The sequence below is a fragment of the Pan troglodytes genome, chromosome 5 (assembly GCF_028858775.2).
Source record: "Pan troglodytes isolate AG18354 chromosome 5, NHGRI_mPanTro3-v2.0_pri, whole genome shotgun sequence".
Lineage (NCBI taxonomy): Eukaryota > Metazoa > Chordata > Mammalia > Primates > Hominidae > Pan > Pan troglodytes.
Genome location: NC_072403.2, coordinates 161,503,629 through 161,526,868, shown reverse-complemented (window position 1 = coordinate 161,526,868; position 23,240 = coordinate 161,503,629). Strand labels below are relative to the sequence as shown.

At 41.9% G+C, this 23,240-nt stretch overlaps 1 protein-coding gene, 1 non-coding gene and 1 pseudogene across 6 annotated transcripts in view; 1 reads left to right on the top strand and 2 right to left on the bottom strand.

Moving 5' to 3' along the window:
* Positions 1-20,248, top strand: part of KATNA1 (katanin catalytic subunit A1) — a 53,895-nt gene extending 33,647 nt beyond the window's left edge. For 4 of the 5 annotated variants that reach the window (XM_009452197.3, XM_001173304.5, XM_016956456.3 and 1 more), the window contains exons 5-11: positions 10,296-10,417; positions 11,705-11,810; positions 13,322-13,480; positions 16,774-16,900; positions 17,483-17,617; positions 17,935-18,061; positions 19,887-20,248. In XM_009452197.3, coding sequence (XP_009450472.1) covers positions 10,296-10,417; positions 11,705-11,810; positions 13,322-13,480; positions 16,774-16,900; positions 17,483-17,617; positions 17,935-18,061; positions 19,887-20,085 — 975 coding nt within the window. In that variant the 3' untranslated portion in view covers positions 20,086-20,248. The remainder of the gene's footprint in view (positions 1-10,295; positions 10,418-11,704; positions 11,811-13,321; positions 13,481-16,773; positions 16,901-17,482; positions 17,618-17,934; positions 18,062-19,886) is intronic. The other variant, XM_009452198.4, reaches the window with a different exon arrangement.
* LOC748386 (small ribosomal subunit protein uS13-like) lies at positions 19,568-22,233 on the bottom strand (annotated as a pseudogene).
* Positions 20,361-20,495, bottom strand: LOC112209662 (small nucleolar RNA SNORA2/SNORA34 family). Its single transcript, XR_002944485.1, has one exon. It is a non-coding gene; the product is annotated as a small nucleolar RNA SNORA2/SNORA34 family (small nucleolar RNA).
* Positions 22,234-23,240: the final 1,007 nt, after the last annotated feature.

Genomic DNA, 23,240 nt, shown 5'->3' with positions numbered 1-23,240 from the left:
CAGCCTCCCAGGTTCAAGCGATTCTCTTGCATCAGCCTCCTGCATAGCTGGAATTACAGATATGTGTCACCACACCTGGCTAATTTTTGTATTTTTAGTAGAGACAGTTTCACCATGTTGGTCAGGCTGGTCTCGAACTCTTGACCTCAAGTGATCCACCCGCCTCACCTCCCAAAGTATTGGGATTACAGGCGTGAGCCACTGCGCTAGGCCATTTAGTTGAGTTTTTGCAGTGAAATGTTTTAATTCCCTTCTCATTTTCTTTTGTGTATATTTGTATATTTTATAGCTGTTTTCTTTGTGTTCTCCATGTTTCTCAGGCTGGTATATGGTGGCAGGATCGTAGCTACTTGTAGACTCAAGTTTCTGGGCTCAAGCAATCCTCCCACCTTAGCTTCCTGAGTAGCTGGGACTACAGGTGTACACCTCCAAGCCTGGCTGATGTTTTCATCTTTTTTGTAGAGACAGGGTCTCACTGCGTTGCCCAGGCTTGTCTCAAATCCTGGCCTTAAGCAATCCTTGCATTTCAGCGTCTCAAAATACTGGGATTACAAGCATGAGCCAACCATGTGTGACTCACAGAGACTTTAAAAATTCCCGTGTGTGGTTACTTTTGAATTTCCTAGACTTTGAATGTCTATTTCCCCAGAAAGGAAAAAAGAGAAAAATGAAGGGGATGGGGGAAATAAAAGGTCGGTGGCCCTTTAACTCTCCTGAAGTTGCTTCAGCCTGAAGGGGAAGGGCTTGCAACAATGGGAGGAGGGGTGCAACCATAGCTGCCCCCTGTGACTGCAAGGTCAGAAGCTGCATTCGGCAATCAAAACACACATACCTAGTTTTTGGAGGACAGGGTCCTTTTTGACCATCCTGGCTCCTGTGAACTGCCTGCAGACTACTCCAGGAGCACGTGTACAGTTGCCTACTAAGGGCCTACGGGCTGAGTTGTTTATTCCATTTTGTGCTGCTATCACAGAATACCACAGACTGGGTAATCTATAAAGAACAGGATTTTTTTCCCTCACAGTTCTGGAGGTTAGGAAGTCCAAGATCAGGGTGCTGGCATGTTCAGTTGTTTGGTGAAGGCTGCATCCTCTGGAGTAGAGGAACACTTTGTTCTCACATGGCTGAAGGAATAAGAGCAGGAAATCCAAATGCTGTGTGATACCTCTTTGTAAGGGCCTTAATCCCATTCATGAGGAAGGAACCCTTGTGGCATAATCCCCTCTCAAAGGCCCAACTTTTAATACTAGCACATTAGCTACTGAGTTTCAACACCTTGCTTTTGGAGGGACACATTAAAACCATAGCAGTAGCTGGGCTGAAATTAACCAGAATTAACCATAATTTGTCATTTACTATCCAGGTTTCCCCCTGGAAGCTGCAGTCCTCCCAATAGACTCCAGAGTTCCTAAATAGTTGCATCAAACAGATTCTGCAGGTGCAGTTTTTGTTTAGGTGGAGATACAGATTCTTGATGCTTCCTACTCTGTCAGTCTTCCACGATCCTGTCCCAGTAATGGATTTTTATATGTTTATCTTCTATCTTGTCACCTTAATACTATGCTAGAATTGTTCATTCTAGGAGAATTTTTGTAGATTCCTTAGTATTTTCTGTGTGGACAATTATGTTATCTGCAAATATTTCTGTATTTTTGGATTTCTATGCCTTTTATTTCCTCTTCTTACCTTATTGCATTGGCTAGAACTTCCAGTACTATGTCAGATATTTAAGAGTGACAAAGTAGATGTCCTTGCTGTGTTCCTGTTCCTGATTTTAGGAGGAAAGAATTCAATGTTTCATCACAGAGAGTATAATGTTAGCTGTAGGTGTTTTTGTAGATGTTCTTTTTTTTTTTTTTTTTTTTTTTTGAGACAGAGTCTCGCTCTGTTGCCCAGGCTGGAGTGCAGTGGCATGATCCCCACTCACTGCAAGCTCCGCCTCCCGGGTTCACACCATTCTCCTGCCTCAGCCTGCCGAGTAGCTGGGACTACAGGCGCCCGCCACCACGCCCAGCTAATTTTTTGTATTTTTAGTAGAGATGAGGTTTCACCGTGTTAGCCAGGATGGTTTTGTGGATACTCTTTATCAGGTTGAGGATATTCCCTTTAAATTCTATTTTTCTGAGAGCTTCTGTCCTGGATGGGTATTCAGTTTTAGCACATGCTTTTCTGCGTTTGTTGCATGATCACATGGGTCTTTTTCTTTAGTCTCTTAATATAGTGGATTATATTGATTAATTTTTGAACATTGAACTAGTCTTATGTCCCTGGAATAATTCTCACTTGGTCATGGTATGTAATTCTTTTTATATCTTGCTGAATTCTATTTGGTAATATTTTGTTAACAATTTTTGCATCTGTATATTCATGAATGATACTGGTCTATAGTTTTTCCTTTGTTTTGTTTTTTGGAACTGTCTTCATCTGATTTCAGTATCAGGGTAATATAGCCTTTTATAAAATGAATTGAGAAATTTTCCTTCTGTGCTCTGGAAGAGTTTGTATAGAATTGATTTAATTCTTTTTAAAAAAATTTTTTTGAGACAGGGTCTCACTCTGTCACCCAGGCTGGAGTGCAGTGGCGCGATCTTGGCTCACTGCAACCTCCGCCTCCTGGGTTCAATAGATTCTCGTGCTTCAGCTTCACGAGTAGCTGGGGTTACAGATGCGTGCCACCATGCCTGGCTAATTTTTTTGTATTTTTAGTAGAGACAGAGTTTCACCATGTTGGTCAGGCTGATCTTGAACTCCTGACCTCAGGTGATCCTCCTGCCTCGGCCTCCCAAAGTGCTGGGATTATAGGGGTGAGCCACCACGCCGGGCCTTAATTCTTTTTTAAATGTTTCTACAATGAAACTACCTGGGCTTGAATATTTCTTTAAAACTATGAATCACCTTCATTAATAGTTATGGTACTGTTCAGATTATCTTCTTTTATTAGGTGAGTTGTGGTAGTTTGTGATTTTCAAAGAATTAGTCCATTTAATCCAAGTTGTCAAATTTATGTATGTAGCATTTTTGTAGGATTCCTTATGCTTTTTTTTTTTTTTTTGAGATGGAGTCTCGCTTTGTCGCCCAGGCTGGAGTGCAGTGGCATGATCTTGGCTCACTGCAAGCTCCGCCTCCTGGGTTCACACCATTCTCCTGCCTCAGCCTCCCTGAGCAGCTGGGACTACAGGTGCCCGCCACCACGCCCGGCTAATTTTTTGTATTTTTAGCAATGACGGGGTTTCACCATGTTAGCCAGGATGGTCTCGATCTCCTGACCTCGTGATCCACCCACCTTGACCTCCCAAAGTGCTGGGATTACAGGCATAAGCCACCATGCCTGGCCATATTCCTTATTCTTTAAGTGCTTGCAGGTCTATAATGATAGCTCTTTTTCATTCCTTATACCAGTAATACGTGTTCTCTGTCCTTTTTGCATTGTCAGTATTGCTAGAGGTTTGTCAATTTTTAATCTTTTTAAAAGACTCCTTTGTTTCATTGAATTTTCTCTATAGTTATTCTGTTTTTAACTTTATTGCTTTTTGCTCTTATCAATATCTTTTTTTTTCTTTTTTCTTTTTTCTTTTTTTTGAGACACAGTTTTGCTCTTGTTGCCCAGGCTGGAGTACGATGGCGCCATCTCAGCTCACTGCAACCTCCGCCTCCCAGGTTCAAGTGATTCTCCTGCCTCAGCCTCCTGAGTAGCTGAGATTACAGGCCCCTGCCACCACGCTCAGCTAATTTTTGTATTTTTAGTAGAGACAGGGTTTCGCTGTGGTGGGTAGGCTGGTCTCGAACTCCTGATCTCAGGCAATCCCTCCTGCCTTGGCCTCCCAAAGTGCTGAGATTACAGGCGTGAGCCACTGCACCTGGCCTATTATTTTCCTTTTTAGCTTTGAGTTTATTTTGTTCTTTTCTACATTCATGAGGTAAAAGCTTAAATGATTACTTGAGACTTTTTTGTTTGTTTCTGAGACGGAATCTTGCTCTGTTGCCTCGGCTGGAGTACAGTGGTGCAGTCTTGGCTCACTGCAACCACCACCTCCCAGGTTGAAGCAATTCTGCCTCAGTCTCCCAAGTAACTGAGACTATAGGCGTGGAACACCACGCCCGGCTAGTTTTTGTATTTTTAGAAGAGACGGGGTTTTGCCACGTTGGCCAAGCTGGTCTCAAATTCCTTACCTCAGGTGATCCACCTGCTGCGGAGTCTCGCTCTTATCACCCAGGCTGGAGTGCAGTGGTGTGATCCCAAAGTGCTGGGATTACAGGTGTGAGCCACCATGCCCAGCCTGAGACTTTTTTTCTTGCCTAACATATGCATTTAGTGCTCTAAATTGCCCTCTCAGCACTGCTTTAACTGTGTCCCAGAAATTTTGATAAGTTGTATCTTTATTTTTCTTCAGGTCAGTGTGTTGATAGCCATTGAGACTTCCTCTTTGACCTGGATTATTTAGTACCATGCTGTTTAGTTTCCAATTGTGTGGAGATTTTCTTGTTTTCTTCCTGTTACTGATTTCTAGTTTGAATCTTTTGTGCTTTGAGAATATACTTCATATAATTTCAATTTTTTTAAACTTGTCTAAGTTTGTTTTTGGCTTAAGATATGGTCTGTTTTGGTATATGTTCTGTGAACACTTGAAAAGAGTATGTATTTTGCTGTGGTTAGGTGGAATTTTCTATAAATGTCTGTCGGATCCTTTGGATGGTGGTGTTATTGAGCTCTATATCCTTGCTGATTTTTTTTTTTTTTTTTTTTTTGAGATAGGATCTCTGTTGCCCAGGCTGGAGTGCAGTGGCACTGATCATAGCTCAATGCAACCTTGAACTCCTTCGGCTCAAGGGATCTTCCTGACTCAGTCTCCCAAGTAGCTGGGACTACAGATGTGTGCTACCACACCTGGCTAATTTTTTAATTTTTATTTTGTAGAGACAGGATTTCTTTTTTTTTTTTTTTTTTTTTTTGAGACGGAGTTTTGCTCTTGTTGCCCAGGCTGGAGTGCAATGGCGTGATCTCGGCTCACTACAACCTTCACCTCCCGGATTCAAGTGATTCTCCTGCCTCAGCCTCCCGAGTAGCTGGGATTACAGGCATGTGCTACCACACCCAGCTAATTTTGTATTTTTAGTAGAGACAGGGTTTCTCCATGTTGGTCAGGCTGGTCTCCAACTCCGACCTCAGGTGATTCGCCTGCCTCGGCCTCCCAAAGTGCTGGGATTACAGACATGAGCCACCGCACCTGGCCTATTTTTTTTTTTTTTTTTTTTTTTTTGAGATGGAGTCTAGCTCTGTCGCCCAGGCTGAAGTGCAGTGGCACGATCTCAGCTTACTGCAACTTGTGCCTCCGGGGTTCAAGTGATTCTCCTGCCTCAGCCTCCCGAGTAGCTAGGATTACAGGTGCCCACGACCATGCCCAGCTAATTTTTGTATTTTTAGTAGAGACGGGGTTTCACTGTGTTGGCCAGGCTGGTCTCAAACTCCTGACCTCGTGACCCACCCGCCTCGGCGTCCCAAAATGCTGGGATTACAGGCCTGAGCCACCATGCCTGGCCGAGACAGGATCTTATTTTATTGCCCAAGCTGGTTCTTGAAGTCTTGAGCTCAAGCAGTCTTGCCACCTTGGCCTCCGAAAGTGCTAAGATTATAGGCGTGGGCCACCACACCTGGCCTCAGTTTTTTTCTTGAAAAAAATACTTTTTTTTTTTTCCTTAAAAAATATTATGCTACTTCCTCTGGCTTGCTTTTCTGAGAAGAAATCTGCTTTCATCTGAATTGTTTTTCCCTATAAGCAAGCTGTTGATATTCTTTCATTGCTTTCAATTTTTTCTGTGTCTTTGGTTTTCAGAAATTAAAGTATAATGTGTGTTGGCATGGAGTCTTTGGGGTGTTCTATTTGTTTCTGAAGCTATTTTTCTTCATAATCTTTCAAGTACATTCATAATTATTGAAGCATGTAAAAGGCTTTAAAATCTGTCAGGAAACTAACATCACTGTCATTTTGGTCTTGGCATCTGTTCATTGTCTCTTTACATTTAATTTGAGATTTTCATGGTTCTTGGTATGAGGAATTTTCTGTTGAAACCTGGACATTTTCATATTATATCATGAGACTCTAGATCTTATTTAAACCTTCTGTTTAGCTGATTTTTCCTAACATTGCTCTGGCAGAGAGATTGGGGTGCCACTGCTGCCAGGTGGGGATGGAAGTTCAGGTTCCCCAGCCAGCCTCTGTCAGCACCTGCCTAGGGGCAGAGGCCTTCTCATTACTGCTGAGCTGCGGTGGAAGTTCTCCACACGCTCTCCAGGGACACTGTGGTTGGGGAGTGGAAGTCCAGGTTCCCTCTATGATGTCCAGTGACTGTGGCGGGGAGGGGTGGGGGAGAGAACATGCAGGGGCTCTTGTTCATTTCATTTTTGGGAATGAAAGTTTCAGCTTCTTATTTAGCCTCTGATTCTACCCTGGTGGGGGTTTGAGGTAATTCACTGTAGGCTTCCAGAAGTAGAAAGTCCTAGGCCTTCCACCCTGCCTTTGCTGCCCTGGGTGGGGCCGGGGCCACAAGTCTTTGGTGGTGCTTGACTGGAGTAGAGTGTTACTGTCTAAAAGCTCTGTCTTGCTAGACTGCCCCTTCCTTGGTCCTTTGCCTAGAAAGAGCAAGCTTCTGTTGGGGTGTTTTTGTTTGTTCAAATTGGCGTATCCAGGTTGCCGGCTCTTCAGCCCCAAGTTTGGATATTTGAAAGAAAGAAAACCCAGGGAACTCACACCATGTTTGAGTTCCTCAGTGGCTCTGCTGGCTTCTTTGCACCTTTCAGAGTCCTCCTGTGTTTGTGGTATGTATAATACCCAAGGGTTTTAGCTCTGCTTAGCAGAAGAAATGCTGAAAAGTATGCTCCATTTTCCTGGAAATGAGAACCCAGCTGTCATTTTTAATTAACTCTTTTAATTGAGGTAATGGGTTTTGTATTTATAATTTTGCCAGCTTTAAAAGAACTAGTTTTTGTGTTTTTTTTTTTGAGACGGAGTCTCACTCTGTCGCCCAGGCTGGAGTGCAGTGGCCTGATCTTGGCTTACTGCAACTTCTGCCTCCCAGGTTCAAGCGATTCTCCTGCCTCAGCCTCCCGAGCAGCTGGGATTACAGGTGTGAGCCATCACACCTGGCTAATTTTTGTATTGTTAGTAGAGACGGGGTTTCATCATGTTGGCCAGGCTGGTCTCGAACTACTGACCTAAGGTGATCTGCCTGCCTCTGCCTCCCAAAGTGCTGGGATTACAGGCGTGAGCCACTGAGCCCAGCAAAAGAACTAGTTTTAAACCCAAGGACTTATGTCCTGATTAATCCGTCTATCTGAAACTTTATTTTGAGCATGAAAAAAGGAGTCTAGGTCCCTTTGAATCCCTCAACTGTTTTTTTCCACTTCCTACTAGTTACTGTTTTCACTTAGAACAAGTTATTGTTTGTTTTTATTTGAGATGGAGTCTTGTTCTGTTGCCCAGGCTGGAGTGCAGTAGTGCAGTCTCAGCTCAGTGTAACCTCCGCCTCCTGGGTTCAAGCGATTCTCCTCTCAGCCTCTTGAGTAGCTGGGACTACAGGCATGTACCACTATGCCCAGCTAATATTTTTGTATTTTTAGTAGAGAGGGGGTTTCACCATGTTGGCCAGCCTGATCTCGAACTCCTGGCCTCAACTGATCCACCCCCCTCAGCCTAAGTGCTAGAATTATAGGCATGAGCCACTGCACCTGGCCAGGAGCAAATTATTAGATAGATGTATATCTAAAAGAAATTGTACTACTTCAACTAATTAAGTAAAATCCTATTAAATATGTCAGCATTTGAAGTTCCACAGCTTCCTTTGGCTGGCCTATTACAACACTGTTTCTTTTTTCTGCCTACTTAAATTTGTTTTGCTTTGTCTGCGAACATTCCCTTAGTACTGTGTTCTATGGGAGAAAAGAAAGAGAAAGAGAAAATGCCTTATATTTGTATCTTCCCTGGCTTACAGTATATGTTCCTGATAGTCAGGTACAATGTCCTTTTCCTGTTCTCCATAGCTGCTAACACAGAACAGATACTTGTTAAATATCTGTAAATGAGTAACAACTTTAAAAATACTTTGAAGAAAAGATTATCTTCTTCTCTTTTAAATGTTACACAGTTCTGGCCGGGTGTGGTGGCTCACCCCTGTAATCCCAGCACTTTGGGAGGCTGAGGTGGGCAAATCACCTGAGGTCAGGAGTTCAAGACCAGCCTAGCCGACATGGTGAAACCCCATCTCTACTAAAAACATAAAAAGTTAGCCAGGCATGGTGGTACATGTCTGTAATCCCAGCTACTCGGAAGGCTGAGGCAGGAGAATTGCTTGAACCTGGGAAGCAGAGGTTGCAGTGAGCCAAGATCGTGCCACTGCACTCCAGCCTGGGCAACAAGAATGAAACTCCATCTCAAAAAAAAAAAAAAAAAAAAAAGTTACACAGTTCCTTCCTTGAATCTTTTATGCTAATATTGGAGGCTCAATACACACATTGTGGAACTGATGCTTATTTGGCCATCTAGGTTAACATTTTGAATATCATAAATATTGGTTAAGTCTGGACATTAATAATGGCATTAGACAGCACCAGTTGGCAAAGGAATCATCATGTTACGTGCAAAAAAAATGTTATGGGAATTGGGTAACAATCTTAGTACGGCAGAAAAAATGTTTATTTACCCTAATGCAGGGCTTCATAAATTTTCTTGGCCTATAATATTCATAAGTATCTTAGTAATTTTTATATAGCATTTCTAGGCCAGGATACCCATCCACTTATGAAAAATACCTATCCATTTATGAAGAAGTTAGGTTCAAACAGTTTATGTTCTAGCAATTTAACACCTATTGGGCCCTGTTACACAGTTTCTCAAACCCTGCAGTCAGAATGGACATTCTACCCTCATTCCTCTTCCACATTGATTTTCTCTCTGTACATCTTATCACAGCAACTGCCCAAAACCCAGCTTCACAAAAATATGGCATTATTCAGGCCGGACACGGTGGCTCACACCTGTAATCCCAGCACTTTGGGAGGCCGAGGTGGGCGGATCACTTGAGGTCAGCAGTTCAAGACTAGCATGGCCAACGTGCTGAAACCCCATCTCCACTAAAAATAATTAGCCGGGCGTGGTGGTGCACACCTGTCATCCTACTCAGAAGGCTGAGACAGGAGAATTGCTTGAACCCAGGAGGTGGAGGTTGCAATGAGCCAAGATCACGCTACTACACTCTAGCCTGGGCGACAGAGTGAGACTCTAGCTCAAAAATAAATAAATAAATAAATAAATAAATAAATAAAGCATTATTGAAGAGGAGTATAGCAGTCTTATGTAGGAATCGTGAACTACCTCTAGCTAGTAGTCCACACAGTGTTCAACAGATGTTGCTGTGTTTCTTTCAAAAATTTAAACTATCCCACAATACCTCATGAGTTTGCCGTTGTGTCCTGGGTATTGAGTACATAGTTTGGGAACCGTGGCCCTAATGACTGTCATCACAGAGGATGAGAGGAATCCCATGTAAGGACTGAGATGTGTCTTTTGGAGGGTAGTGGGAATAATGAAAAGGGATATTTTTAGGAGCATTGATGAGGGACAAGTAGGTGTTTAAAGATTGAGCCATAGTCTTGGCTAAATAAGCCATCTGTCTTTAATCTTATCTCCTCTAAAGGATTGAAATACATTTTGTGTATATCTGATATTCACTTGCGACCACATTTATCTCAGTATTAATTTTTTTATGCTAGCCAGTTCATATGCATGGTCATTTTTATTTTTCTTTGATACTTTTGATGTATCAAACCAATGTTGATGTAGAAGGATGACTTAGAGTCTTTGGTCCTATCCTTGTTATTGTATTATTATTATTAGCCTTTTTTTTTTTTTTTTGAGTTGGTGTCTCGGTCTGTCACCCAGGCTGGAGTGCAGTAGCATGATCTTGGCTCACTGCAAGCTCTGCCTCCCGGGTTCACACTGTTCTCCTGCCTCAGCCTCCCGAGTAGCTGGGACTACAGGTGCCGCCACCATGCCTGGCTAATTTTTTGTATTTTTAGTAGAGATGGGGTTTCACCCTGTTAGCCAGGATGGTCTCGATTTCCTGACCTCGTGATCCACCCATCTTGGCCTCCCAAAGTATTGGGATTACAGGTGTGAGCCACTGCGCCTGGCCAAATGATGTATTAGCTTTTTAAAGGATGTCACTTGAGTCCAATCTGTGTTTCCGACTCACAGAAACAAAATAAATGAATCAAAAGCGCTTGTTTTTTTCTCTTCATGTAGAACAAATCACCTGCTGCAGTAACAGAACCAGAGACAAATAAATTTGATAGTACCGGATATGATAAAGACTTAGTAGAAGCTTTGGAAAGAGATATAATTTCCCAGAATCCCAATGTTCGATGGTAAGTTATATCACAACCAAATAATTGGGTGCTGGTGATGCTATTTGGAATGGAAAATGGAGCAAATGTGAGCATGTACTGAAGAGCAGAGCTTGAGGACAGAGCCGGAGTATGTGCAGCGTGAGCATGACTTCCCTGCATTGAGCCTATTCCAATTTTTGTCTGAGAGTTTGAGGTTTTTGTTTTTGTTTTTTAGAGACAGGGTCTCACTTTATTGCCCAGGCTGGAGGACAGTGGCTCGATCATAGCTCACTGCAGGCTCAAACTCCTAGACTCAAGTGATCCTCCTGCCACAGCTTTCCAAGTAGCTAGGACCACAGGTGCACACCACCACATCTAGCTAATTTTAAAAAATGTTTTGTAGAGATGGAGTCTTGATCAGGCTGGTCTTGAGCTCCTGGGTTCAAGTGATCCTCCTGCCTCAGCCTCCCAAAGTGCTAGGATTACAGTCATGAGCCTTTGCACCTGGCCAAGGCAATGATTTGTATGTATGTGTGTTGCTTATTATCTATAGCATCCTAGAAATGTTGCTTTTATTTTCTTTTAGAGCAGTGGTTCTCAACTTGATTAATATTACATGTAATCAAAGATCTGTAATGTATTACAATGAGTTATAAAAGTTAACTTTTCCACAAAGTTAGGTATATTATATTTCTGTTAAAACCTTAATGATTATTAGGTATGGGTTTGAATGATATTAAAAAATATTGGGGACATTAATATTTTATACAATGAAAATACTTTTTTTAACAGAAATTGCCACATGTAGCAGTAGTAGTAGGTATTCTAGTGGTTGGAGATGACTTTATAGTAATCTCTGTGATACTCTTTAACCTTGGCATCTACCTCTTAATAAAGCTGGAGGCAAAGCAGCTATGTTGTAGCCTGTCTCTGCTTTATACGATTTTTATTCTTTATGCTTTTTTTTAGTTTTAAAAAACATGGGCTCATTGTTTCTAAATCATGGAGATTATGGAATGAGGACCATAAGAGCAGGAGTTTAAAATGAGATGACACATAACCCTGAAGAGTGTGCCTGTAGACTATGTTCTCGTGATCCAGGCTAAAAACTGTCAACCGCCGATAACTGAAGAAAAGGTTGTGCTCTTTATATATCTGCTGGTTGACATGGTGGGCCTCATCACAGTGCATTAGTTCACCCGGGCTCAGAGAGAGGCTCACCATTCTGTCAGCAGTGCAACATCATGTGCTTCCAGTGGTTCTCAAGAGTGACTGCATAGACATGTATCATCTAAAGGGTTGTTAATAAAATGTCTTCTCTTTCAGGGATGATATCGCTGATTTAGTAGAAGCTAAAAAGTTGCTTAAGGAAGCTGTAGTGTTACCAATGTGGATGCCCGAATTCTTTAAGGGCATTAGGAGACCATGGAAAGTAAGTTTATTACTGTGATGGCATTGTCAAAGTAAATGGCAGCATGTTGATACAGAGAGCCAATATTTATCTATATTGGGAAAAGTGGAGGGAGAAAGTGGAGTCAGGAAATGTTTAAATTAAAAGGTATATATTGTGCTACTGAGAATTTTGTTAGACCAGAAGCTATTGCATGATTCCTAGAATAAGAAATACATACAATGTGATCTTTGGAAAGTTGAATACACAGCATTAAAATTTAGAATTTGGCCGGGCGTGGTGGCTCACGCCTGTAATCCCAGCACTTTAGGAGGCCGAGGCGGGCGGATCACCTGAGGAGTTCGAGACCAGCCTGACCAACATGGAGAAACCCCGTCTCTACTAAAAATACAAAACTAGCCGGGCGTGGTTGTGCATGCCTGTAATCCCAGCTATCCGGGAGGCTGAGGCAGGAGAATTGCCTGAACCTGGGAGGTGGAGGTTGTGGTGAGCTGAGATCACGCCATTGCACTCCAGCCTGGGCAACAAGAGCGAAACTCTGTCTCAAAAAAAAAAAAAAAAAAAAAAAATTAGAATTCACCCCATTTAGAATGAGCTCATATTTGCAAATATGACCTAGTCAGCTAATGCAAAAACACTCCATTTTATATGTCATGTTGCATGATTGTAACCTGTATTTTGGGGATTGTTCTCAATAAATTAATGAGAAATATCTGCATGTGATAAATACTTTTTAAAGTCATGGGCTGATCTAAAAAAAGACCATCAAAAAAGCTTTTCTTGGATTTGGAAAACACACTGATAGGTAACTCTGCATGTATGAATAGTTGTAAAAATCCTTTATACATTAAGTGATAAGCAAGATACAAAATGATAGATATACTTTGAATAAATTATATATATATGTATTTTGTTTGTTTTGTTTTGAGACGGAGTCTCACTCTGTCGCCAGGCTGGAGTGCAGTGCGATCTTGCCTCACTGCAATCTCCGCCTAACGGGTTGAAGTGATTCCCCTGCCTCAGCCTCCCGAGTAGCTGGGATTACAGGCATGTACCACCACGCCCAGCTAACTTTTTTTGTATTTTAGTAGAAACGGGGCTTCACCATGTTGGCCAGGATGGTCCCGATCTCCTGACCTCGTGATCTGCCTGCCTCGGCCTCTCAAAGTGCTGGGATTACAGGTGTGAGCCACCATGGCTGGCCGAATAAGTTATATTTTTAAACAACCTAATTTGTCTGAGCAAAAGGACAATCAGGATATAAATCCAGATGCTAATGGTACCTCTGTTAGGGTGTTGATATTATAAACTACTTTTTCTCATCTTTGAGTTCCAAATTTTTCATAATATGGTTATCTTCTTTTTTAATGGGAAGAGTAAATTTGTGACAAAGTATCCTCCTGTTTATCTGTCTTTTATTTTTCTTGATATTATATATAAGTTGGTCGAAATTTGCTACTTAGTAATGACACTTTTATGAATTAGAACAATGGCAGATAAATCCTCTGCTGAGGCTATTATATTTGCAACAGGGAGTACTGATGGTCGGCCCACCTGGCACAGGGAAGACGCTCCTTGCTAAAGCAGTAGCTACAGAATGCAAGACAACATTCTTCAATGTCTCTTCATCAACTTTGACTTCCAAATACAGAGGAGAATCTGAGAAGCTTGTTCGTCTTCTGTTTGAAATGGTGAATGTTTGAGACAGCTCTAATGATTCTTTACCTCTCTAAAAGGGGAGAAAGTGAGCAGTAACTATCTCCAGTATATGGAATAGTTAGGCAGGATGCCATTTTGCCCAGAGTATGAGTCCTATGCCCTTAAAGCTAGCTTTCTTTACAAACATGAATAATTAGAGTTTCTCTTTGTCTCTTTTTCTCCAGATGTAGATCCAAATCTACCAGTTTTGGGGCATGCTCACATTATGGGATCTGCATTACTAATCTTCTGTAGGAATCTGAAATTATGTTTTTTAAATCAATAGGTTTAGTTATAATATGATAACCACAGTATTGTAACAATGATGCCAAAAGGTGAGAATCATAATTTATTGTGGAACTTAGGTCACCTCCGATCTATTAACTGCACCAAATGCCTTCATTTTAATGACCTAATCTTTGGATTAGGTTCTTTCTTCCACCAATACAAATCAGAGTACCAATAGAAGAAATGTAATTCAACAAGTTCTGGTAGAGTGTTTAGATTGAATTCCACCGCCTTTTAAACTTCAGACTTTGTTAAGCTTCACTGATTACCTCACTCTTGCCTCTAAGAAACAGAATAGTTTTATGTAATTAGGATAGAGTTATGCTATTAGTGACAAAGACGTGAATCTTCTTTTTTTTGAAATGGGTTCTCAGTCTTGCCTAGGCTGGTATGCAGGAGCATGATCACAACTCGCTGCATCCGTGACCTCCCAGGCTCAAGTGCTCCTCCCGTCTAAGCCTCCCAAGCAGCTGGGACGATGGACATGAGCCACCACACTCAGCTCATTTTTTTTTTTTTCTACAGATGGGGTCTTGCTGTGTTGCCCAGGCTGATCTTGAACTCCTGGGTTCAAGTGATCCTCTTGCTTCAGACTCCCAAAGTGCTAGATTTACAGGCATGGGTCACCAATCCTGGTCAAGACATGAATTCTATTTTGTTAGACAGGGTCTCATTCTGTCACCTAGGCTGGAGTGCAGTGTTGCAATCTCGGCTCACAGCAGCCTTCACCTCCTAGCCTCAAGCGATCCTCCCACCTTAGCCTCCTGAGTAGCTGGGACTACACATGTGCACTACCATGCCTGGCTAATTTTTGTATTTTTAGTAGAGATGAGGTTTTGCCATGTTGACCAGGCTGGTCTTGAACTCCTGACCTCAGGTGATCTGCCTACCTTGGCCTCCCAAAATGTTAGGATTATAGGTATGAGCCACTGCGCCTGGCCTTTTTTGATTTTTTTGTAGAGATGAAGTCTCACTACGTTGCCCAGGCAGTCTAGAACTCCTGGCCTAACACTCCTCTTGCCTAGACCCCATAAAGTGCTGGGATTACAGGCAAGAGCCATTGTGTTCAGCTTTTTTTTTTTTTAAGCTCTCACTATATTGCACAGGTTGTAGTGCAGTGGTTATTCACAGGCACAATCATAGCATACTGCATCCTCCTCTCTCAGCATCCCAAGTAGCTGGGACTTCAGGCGTGTACCACTGCACTCAGCTTTCAAGCCTTATTTTTATTGTCCTTAGGGTAATGAACTCTCAGCAAAGTTAGCCCTCATTTTGTCATAGTTCCAGCAAAAGTCCAAAGATTAATATTTGGCCTGTTTTGAGTTTCATACCTATGCCGAAACTCCTTGTTTTTGGTCAGAGAATTGGAGTGCTCTGATTGGCCAGGCCTGAATAAAACCCCTGGGGTTCCAAGTAAAGTTAGCCTCTTTTGAAGTAGTGGAATAGGAATGAGAGAGGCCCGGCATGGTGGCTCATGCCTGTAATCCCCGCACTTTGGGAGGTTGAGGCGGGCAGATCACTTGAGGTCAGGAGTTCGAGACCAGCCTGGCCAACATGATGAAACCCCGTCTCTACTAAAAATACAAAAATTAGCCAGGTGTGGTGGGGTGCACCTGTAATCCCAGCTACTTGGGAGGCTGAGGCAGGAGAATTGCTTGAACCGGGGTGGCAGAGGTTGCAGTGAGAGAGAGAGGAGAGAGGAGAGAGAGAGAGAGAGAGAGAGGAGAGAGGACAGAGAGAGGAGAGAGAGAGAGAGAGGAGAGAGGAGAGAGAGAGAGGGAAGGAAGGAAAGAAAGAAAGGGATGATTTGCAAATGAAAAAGAGGCTTCTCTTACCAGAAGTGTGCTGTGCAGGGAGAACCAATTGGTGTCCTCTACCGTACCTTCCTGGGCCAGCTAAACCCAGGACACATAGCCTTTACTTGAAGTCAGATCATTCTACATACCCTCAGTGTGTGGGAACAATCAGTCTAGTCACTTTTGCTTGGTGTGGCAACAGACTGAAATTTAATTTTTGTTGATGTAGGTGCTTTTGATAGATGGTTCCTAAAATTTTAGTTGAGAATTTTCTTGGATGTTTTAATGATGATGAAGTTCACTCTTTCCCTCTCTCCATTTGTTGAAAAAGTACAAAAATATTTATACATAAAGACCCAAGTATTGACTCTCTTTAAAGATGAAATTATCCCACTAGGTACAGTGGCTCATTGTAATCCTAGCATTTTGGGAGGCTGAGGCAGGAAGATTGCTTGAGTCTAGGAGTTTGAGACCAGCCTGGGCAACATAATAAGACACCATCTCTACCAAAAATATAAAAATAAGCCTGGTGTGGTGGCACACACCTGTAGTCCTAGCTACTCGGGAGGTTGAGGTGAGAAGATTGCTTGAGCCCAGGAGCTCAAGGTTGAAGTGAGCCAAAATCATATCACTGCACTCCAGCCTGGATGACAGAGCAAGACCTTGCCTCTTAAAAAAAAATAAATAAATAAAAAACGGTTCATTAGAAGCCATATTTTAGCTGTTCTAATTCTATCCCATCTCCCCAATATTAGCGTGAGAGAAAGATGCACAGTGTGGCAGGCTCCTTAGCTGTTTTGTTGTTTTCTTTCTTTCCTCTTGTTTTAGAGAAAGGTTCTCACTCTGTCACCCAGTCTGGAATACAGTGGTGTGGTGTGATCACAGCTCACTGCAGCCTTGAACTCCTGGGCTCAAGGGATCCTCTCACCTAGCCTCCTGAGTAGCTGGGACTCAGACACGTGTAACCACACTCAACTAATATTTTAATTTTCTGTAAAGATGGAGTCTTGCTATGTTGCCCAGGCTGGTCTCGAACTCTTGGGCTCAATCCATCCTCCTGCCTCACCCTCCCAGTGTTGGGATTACAGGTGTGAGCCACTGTGCCCAGCCTCCCTCAGCTATTTTCTGACTGCTAATCTGTAGATTATTTTAAAATGAAATAATAACTTAATAGCTTGATATTGCGTGGTTTCTTCCTTTAGGCTCGATTTTATTCTCCAGCCACCATATTTATTGATGAGATAGACTCCATCTGTAGTCGCCGAGGGACTTCTGAAGAACATGAAGCAAGCAGAAGGGTGAAAGCGGAGCTGCTGGTTCAGATGGATGGTATCTGTGTTTAGCTTTAGTTGAACAGGGACGGGAGGTTGTTAGGTGTGGTGTCTCCAGTTCCAGTGGGTCAAACTTTACTCATAGTGCTAACCCAAGCTTTTAATAGGTATTCTTAATTTCAGATGGACTAGAGGGGGTGGCAAGTAGTTCCTGATAGTGATAGTAATAGATTTGGTACACTGACAGTGGTGACAAGTCAGAATTAATGGCCACCCACAGGGCACCCTTTTGGTATATACAACTATCGTACTTTAGCTATGAAATTGAAATAAAAATAAATGCAGATAAATTGGCCTTAGAGTTTATGTATGCTTTGAAAAAGATTTAAAATTGTTATGTATTTGAGATCTGGCTTTTCGATTAAATCTATTTTGAGTCATATATTTGCATACTACAGAACTCATTTTCTTTGGATTACAAATTCACACAGGTACCAGTTAACATAAGTCTTAAGGAGGCCTTAAGACTGTGCTTCCTTGTATTGTTGTACTAAATAGTTGTTGATCTTTAAATAGCTGAGCTTCATTTGGTATAATCCAACTTAATATCTTTTTCACTCTCTCCTTACCCTTATTTTAGGTGTTGGAGGTGCTTCTGAAAATGATGACCCTTCCAAAATGGTTATGGTTCTGGCAGCTACTAATTTTCCCTGGGATATAGATGAGGCTTTAAGACGACGCCTTGAGAAACGAATCTATATTCCTTTGCCATCAGGTATCTTCCTTTCAATCTTGTCAGAAAGCCTGTTAACTTTCGTGTAGTTTTGTTTAGAGAATTTAAAATTTGTTATTAACTAACTTTCTGGAAGAGATACATGAGGAGTATCTTCCTTTACAGTACTAGTTTGGCTATATGCCTTAATACTAAATAGTAAGGAATTAAAAAGTAAAGAATGGCTCTTTACTTAATTATCTCTTCTTAGAGATCCAATTCTTACTGGAAGACAACATCTCACACAAAGAAGATTTGAGACAATAGTATACTATGTTTATGCTGCAGGCTTACATTTTAAAATTTGTTTCTACCATTAGCAAAAGGCAGGGAGGAGCTATTACGAATAAGTCTACGTGAGCTGGAATTGGCTGATGATGTTGACCTTGCAAGTATAGCAGAAAACATGGAAGGTTATTCAGGTGCGGACATTACCAACGTGTGCAGGTATGAATTATCATGGAAGCATAGGTTTTTGTAAGCATAAACTTCTAGTATGAAGTTTTTTGGTTTTGTTTTTTGAGACACAGTCTCGCTCTGTTGCCTAGACTGGAGAGTAGAGGCGCAGTCACAGCTTACTGCAGCCTGAAACTCCTGGGCTCAAGTGATCCTCTGACGTGAAGTTTTTATGCTGAATTAAGACAGATCAATATCTTGGTGGTGGCTCATGCCTGTAATCTCAGCACTTTGGGAGGCCAAGTGGGAGATCACTTGAGCCCAGGAGTTTGACTGGCCTGGGTAACATAGCAAGACCTCATATCCATGAAAAAAAATTTAAAAATTAGCTGGGCATGGTGGTTCCCACCTGCTCAGGAAGCTGAGGCAGGAGGGTCGCTTGAGCCCAGGAGTTTGAGGCTGCAGTGAGCCATGATTGTGCCACTGCACCCCAGCCTGGGCAACAAAGCAAGACCCTGTGTCCAAAGGAAAAAAAAAAAGATGAATAAAGACCCACATTCCAGTTTTGTTTTGTTTTTTGAGACGGAGTCTCGCTCTGTCACCCAGGCTGAAGTGCAGTGGTCTGATCTCAGCTCACTGCAACCTTTGCCTCCTGGGTTCAAGTGATTCTTGTGCCTCAGCCTCCCGAGTAGCTGGGATTACAGGCATGCACCACCACACCCGGCTAATTTTTGTATTTTTAGTAGAGATGGTGTTTCACCATGTTGGCCAGGCTGGTGTCGAACTCCTGACCTCAAGTGATCCGCCTGCCTCAGCCTCCCAAAATGCTAAGATTACAGGCGTGAGCCACCATGCCCGGCCCCACATACATTTTGTAGTCAGGGTCACAAATTCTGGTTTTGTTGGTGTTAGCAGGTGCTGGTAAGATATCTGGTATCTTTCATGTCAGTGAAGAGTCTACAGTTCATTTGAAAGCTACAAGTTCAAGAAGCTAATGTTAGGATAAATTGTGTAAAATAGAAAATCAGTAATTGTCTTGGATTAAATAAATTGTTGGTGCCTTTGTTCACTATATTATAAAATACGAAATGATTGTGAAATATATTGACTTGGCATATGCACAGAATACAGTCTCATTCTCAGTGAACTTATCCTAAATGTGACAGAATAGCAGTAAAAAGAAAAAAAGAATGTCTTTAATCCAGCTGGTTCAAGTAGGTTTTGTCCTAATCTAAGTATTAGTAGAGACACTTAATTAACCAGGGGCTTGACTGTGCTCATTTCCTCCTCTCTAAAGTGAGCATACCACACAGGGTTCTGAGGATTAAAGCTAAAGTGTATACATCAAACAGCTATATTGCTATCCCTTTGCATAAATGGTGGCTGCTATTAAGGATAAAACTTGGTAAAAGGCAAGAGCTGTTTGAATCTGAAGTTTTTTTTTTTTTTTTTTTAACACAAATGAGAAAAGGAGAAACCCTGAACTTACCTAGCTTTTCCTCTACATGGAGAAAATATTTAATTTTCTTGTTAACAGTTTCTCTTCTGACTCTGTGATGCTTATTCTTCATTTTATTGAATAGTTATAATGAAATTCAAATTGCTAGCTTTAACCCCACTTTTACTTTTTCTGGGATTTTATATTCAGTATTAATTATTTAAATTAGCATCCTTTTTCATTACAGAAGATTTAACTGCTTAAAAATCAATCACAACAGGCTTTGTATTCCAATAAGTTTCTATACAATACTACATATATATGTAATATAATTAGAGAATGCTACAACAGATCAATTGAAAATTTTTCTATTAACAGGTTTTCATTTAACCAAAGTAACATTGTGTGTGTTGTTGTTGTTTTTAACTTAAAACCTAGGGATGCGTCCTTGATGGCAATGAGAAGGCGCATTGAAGGTTTGACTCCAGAGGAAATCCGAAATCTTTCCAAAGAAGAAATGCACATGCCTACAACTATGGAGGATTTCGAGATGGCTTTAAAAAAGGTTTCTAAGTCAGTGTCTGCTGCAGACATTGAAAGATACGAGAAATGGATATTTGAGTTTGGATCATGCTAAATTCTCACATGTAAACTGTGAGAAATGTGCCTTAAGTGTTTGAATATTAAATGCAGTAATTCATTGTACTGAGTGCTATATTTTTTTTAACTTTCATAATGGTAAGATTTTTTTTTTAAAACCCTTATGATTCTGAATAAAGGCAATATTTTTAAGCTGAAAATTTGTTTTACTTTAGCATTACTAGATTTCTATTATTTCACTGACCACAAATGTTACTTAGCTTGGAAAGCTGTCTTTTCTTTTTTTTCCTTTGCTTTTTCTATTTTTTTCAAGACTGTTTCTTCTAGCTGAACTGGCCATTCATACTGGGATTAGCCAACAGACCATAAGAAAGGCATCAATCTTGGCTCTTGTTTGAAACCAATAGCTACAATGGCAAACCATCACGTTTCTTGATTCAGGGCCTAGGAAAGCTGACTTTATATGCACTTTTTTTTTTTTTTTTTTGGTATATAAACTATTTATAACAGACAAGGCCTACAGACTTAACTTCTTCTTAGACACACCCACGGTGCGGCCACGGCAGCCTGTGGTCTTGGTGTGCTGGCCTCGGACACGAAGGCCCCAGAAGTGACGCAGCCCTCTAGGGGCCCGAATCTTTTTCAGTCGCTCCAGGTCTTCACAGAGCTTGTTGTCCAGACCATTGGCTAGGACCTGGCTATATTTTCCATCCTTTACATCCTTCTGTCTGTTCAAGAACCAGGCTGGCATCTTGTACTAGTGTGGATTCTGCATAATGGTGATCACATGTTCCACCTCATCCTCAGTGAGTTCTCCCGCCCTCTTGGTGAGGTCAATGTCTGCTTTCCTCAACACCACATGAGCATATCTTCGGCCCACACCCTTAATGGCAGTGATGGCAAAGGCTATTTTCCGCCACCCATCAATGTTGGTGTTGAGTACTCGGCAAAATATGCTGGGACTTTTCAGGGATCACTAGAGACATGGCGGCAGCACAAGTGGCGGCATGTAGGCCTCCTGTGGAAGAGAGCTATATGCACTTCTAACTTGGCATCTTCTCTCCTACTGTTTGCTGCTGTTACTCCTTCTAGGAAGAAAAAAATACTGGCTCTAGCTCCAGTTAACCTTACCCATTGCCTCTGGGTGCCAGTGGATAACTGAAAATCCCTGAACATTTTTACACAGTAGCTAATTAAAGCATGAGCCAAGCCCAGTATGTCTTCCTTCCCACCTGGTGTTATGGCAGCTTCCCTTCACCTCCTGGGAGAGTTTTAAAGACACATTTTACTTTGCATTTTAAAAAGAAAAAATAAAATTCTTACTTTTATTTTGCCTATATAAGAGGCTGCACTATAGGCAAATAGGCATTTCTAAACCTGTGCTGCTCATAGTACTCTAATCACTCATTAACTCATGCATACTAAACATAGCTAAAGTATTAATGGTATGAGTTAATAAGTGAAATAAAAGTTAATGGTATAAAATTTTAGATAAGATTTCCATGTGTGACTACTTAGAAGAAAATAACTTACCATGTTATCCCAACCATAGAAAACAGAGCCTCAGGAGATTGCGGACCTTGCTGTGGTCCCAAGTCTTATTGAGAAAGACAGAAGCCTGGATAGGGATCTTCTGACTGCAGAGCCTACACTCTCCAATAGACCATGTAGCCTCCTAAAGTTTTTTCTTCACTAGAATCTGTAAGCTTATGGTTAATAGATAAAATAAGACCATGTCATCATTTGGAGTTAGAACTGGTACTTTCTAATGACTTAGGGAATGAGAAAGGGTGTAAAGAACAAGTGTTACTGGTTGGTAACTCAAGGATCAAATTGTAAGTTGCAGATTATTTTTTTCAGCAGTATGGAGAGAGTATTACATAATAGAGCTCCATGCAATGTAATTAATTTAAAGTCTGGCAAAGTGAAACATCACTCCTTCATTCTACTTGTCATCCTCTCCACCCCCATCACACACATACCTATTTGGCCTAAATATAAAGTGGTCTCAAAAAAACCAACCATGGCCGGGCATGGTGGCTCACGCCTGTAATTCCAGCATTTTGGGAGGTCTAGGTGGGTGGATTACCTGAGGTCAGGAGTTTGAGACCAGCCTGCCCAACACAGTGAAACCCCATCTCTACTAAAAATACAAAAATTAGCCGGGCATGGTGGTGGGAGTCTGTAATCCCAGCTACTCAGGAGGCTGAGGCAGAATTGCTTGAACTTGGGAGGCGGAGGTTGCAGTGAGCTAAGATCACACCATTGTACTCCAGCCTAGGCAACAAGAGTGAAACTCCATCTCAAAAAAACAAACAAACAAAAAACAACCATTACTTTCTTGGATAGTGTTTTCAAAATGATGGGTTGCAGTTTTCAAAATGATGGGTTGCAGTATATATATATATTTTGTTTGTTTGTTTGTTTGTGACAGAGCCTTGCTCTGTCGCCCAGGCTGGAGTGCAGTGGTGTGATCTCGGCTCACTGCAAGCTCTGTCTCCCGGGTTCACACCAATTCTCCTGCCTCAGCCTCCCGAGTAGCTGGGCCTACAGGTGCCCCCCCACCACGCCTGGCTAATTTTTTGTATTTTTATTTTTTTAGTAGAGACGAGGTTTCACCGTGTTGGCCAGGATGGTCTCAATCTCCTGACCTCGTGATCTGCCCACCTCGGCCTCCCAAAGTGCTGGGATTACAGGCATGAGCCACTGTGCCCGGCCAGTAAAAATATTTTTTAATGAAACAACAAAGTATCACATAGAGGGCCAGGCGTGGTGGCTCATGCCTGTAATCCCAGCACTTTGGGAGGCCAAGGCGGGCGGATCACAAGGTCAGGAGATCGAGACCATCCTGGCTAACATGGTGAAACCCCATCTCTACTAAAAATACAAAAAATTAGCCGGGCATAGTAGCGGGCGCCTGTAGTCCCAGCTACTCGGGAGGCTGAGGCAGGAGAATGGCATGAACTCGGGAGACGGAGCTTGCAGTGAGCCGAGATTGCGCCACTGCACTCCAGCCTAGGCAACAGAGCCAGACTCCATCTCAAAAAAGTATCACATAGAGATGAGTTGTATGTACTCGTTCACATTGTGAAATATTAATATGTCAATATGAGTGATGGTTAAAAAAAGGTAATAAAACACTTTTAGGGTAAACAGCACTATATCTAGAACCACAAGACCAAGGGCACAGTC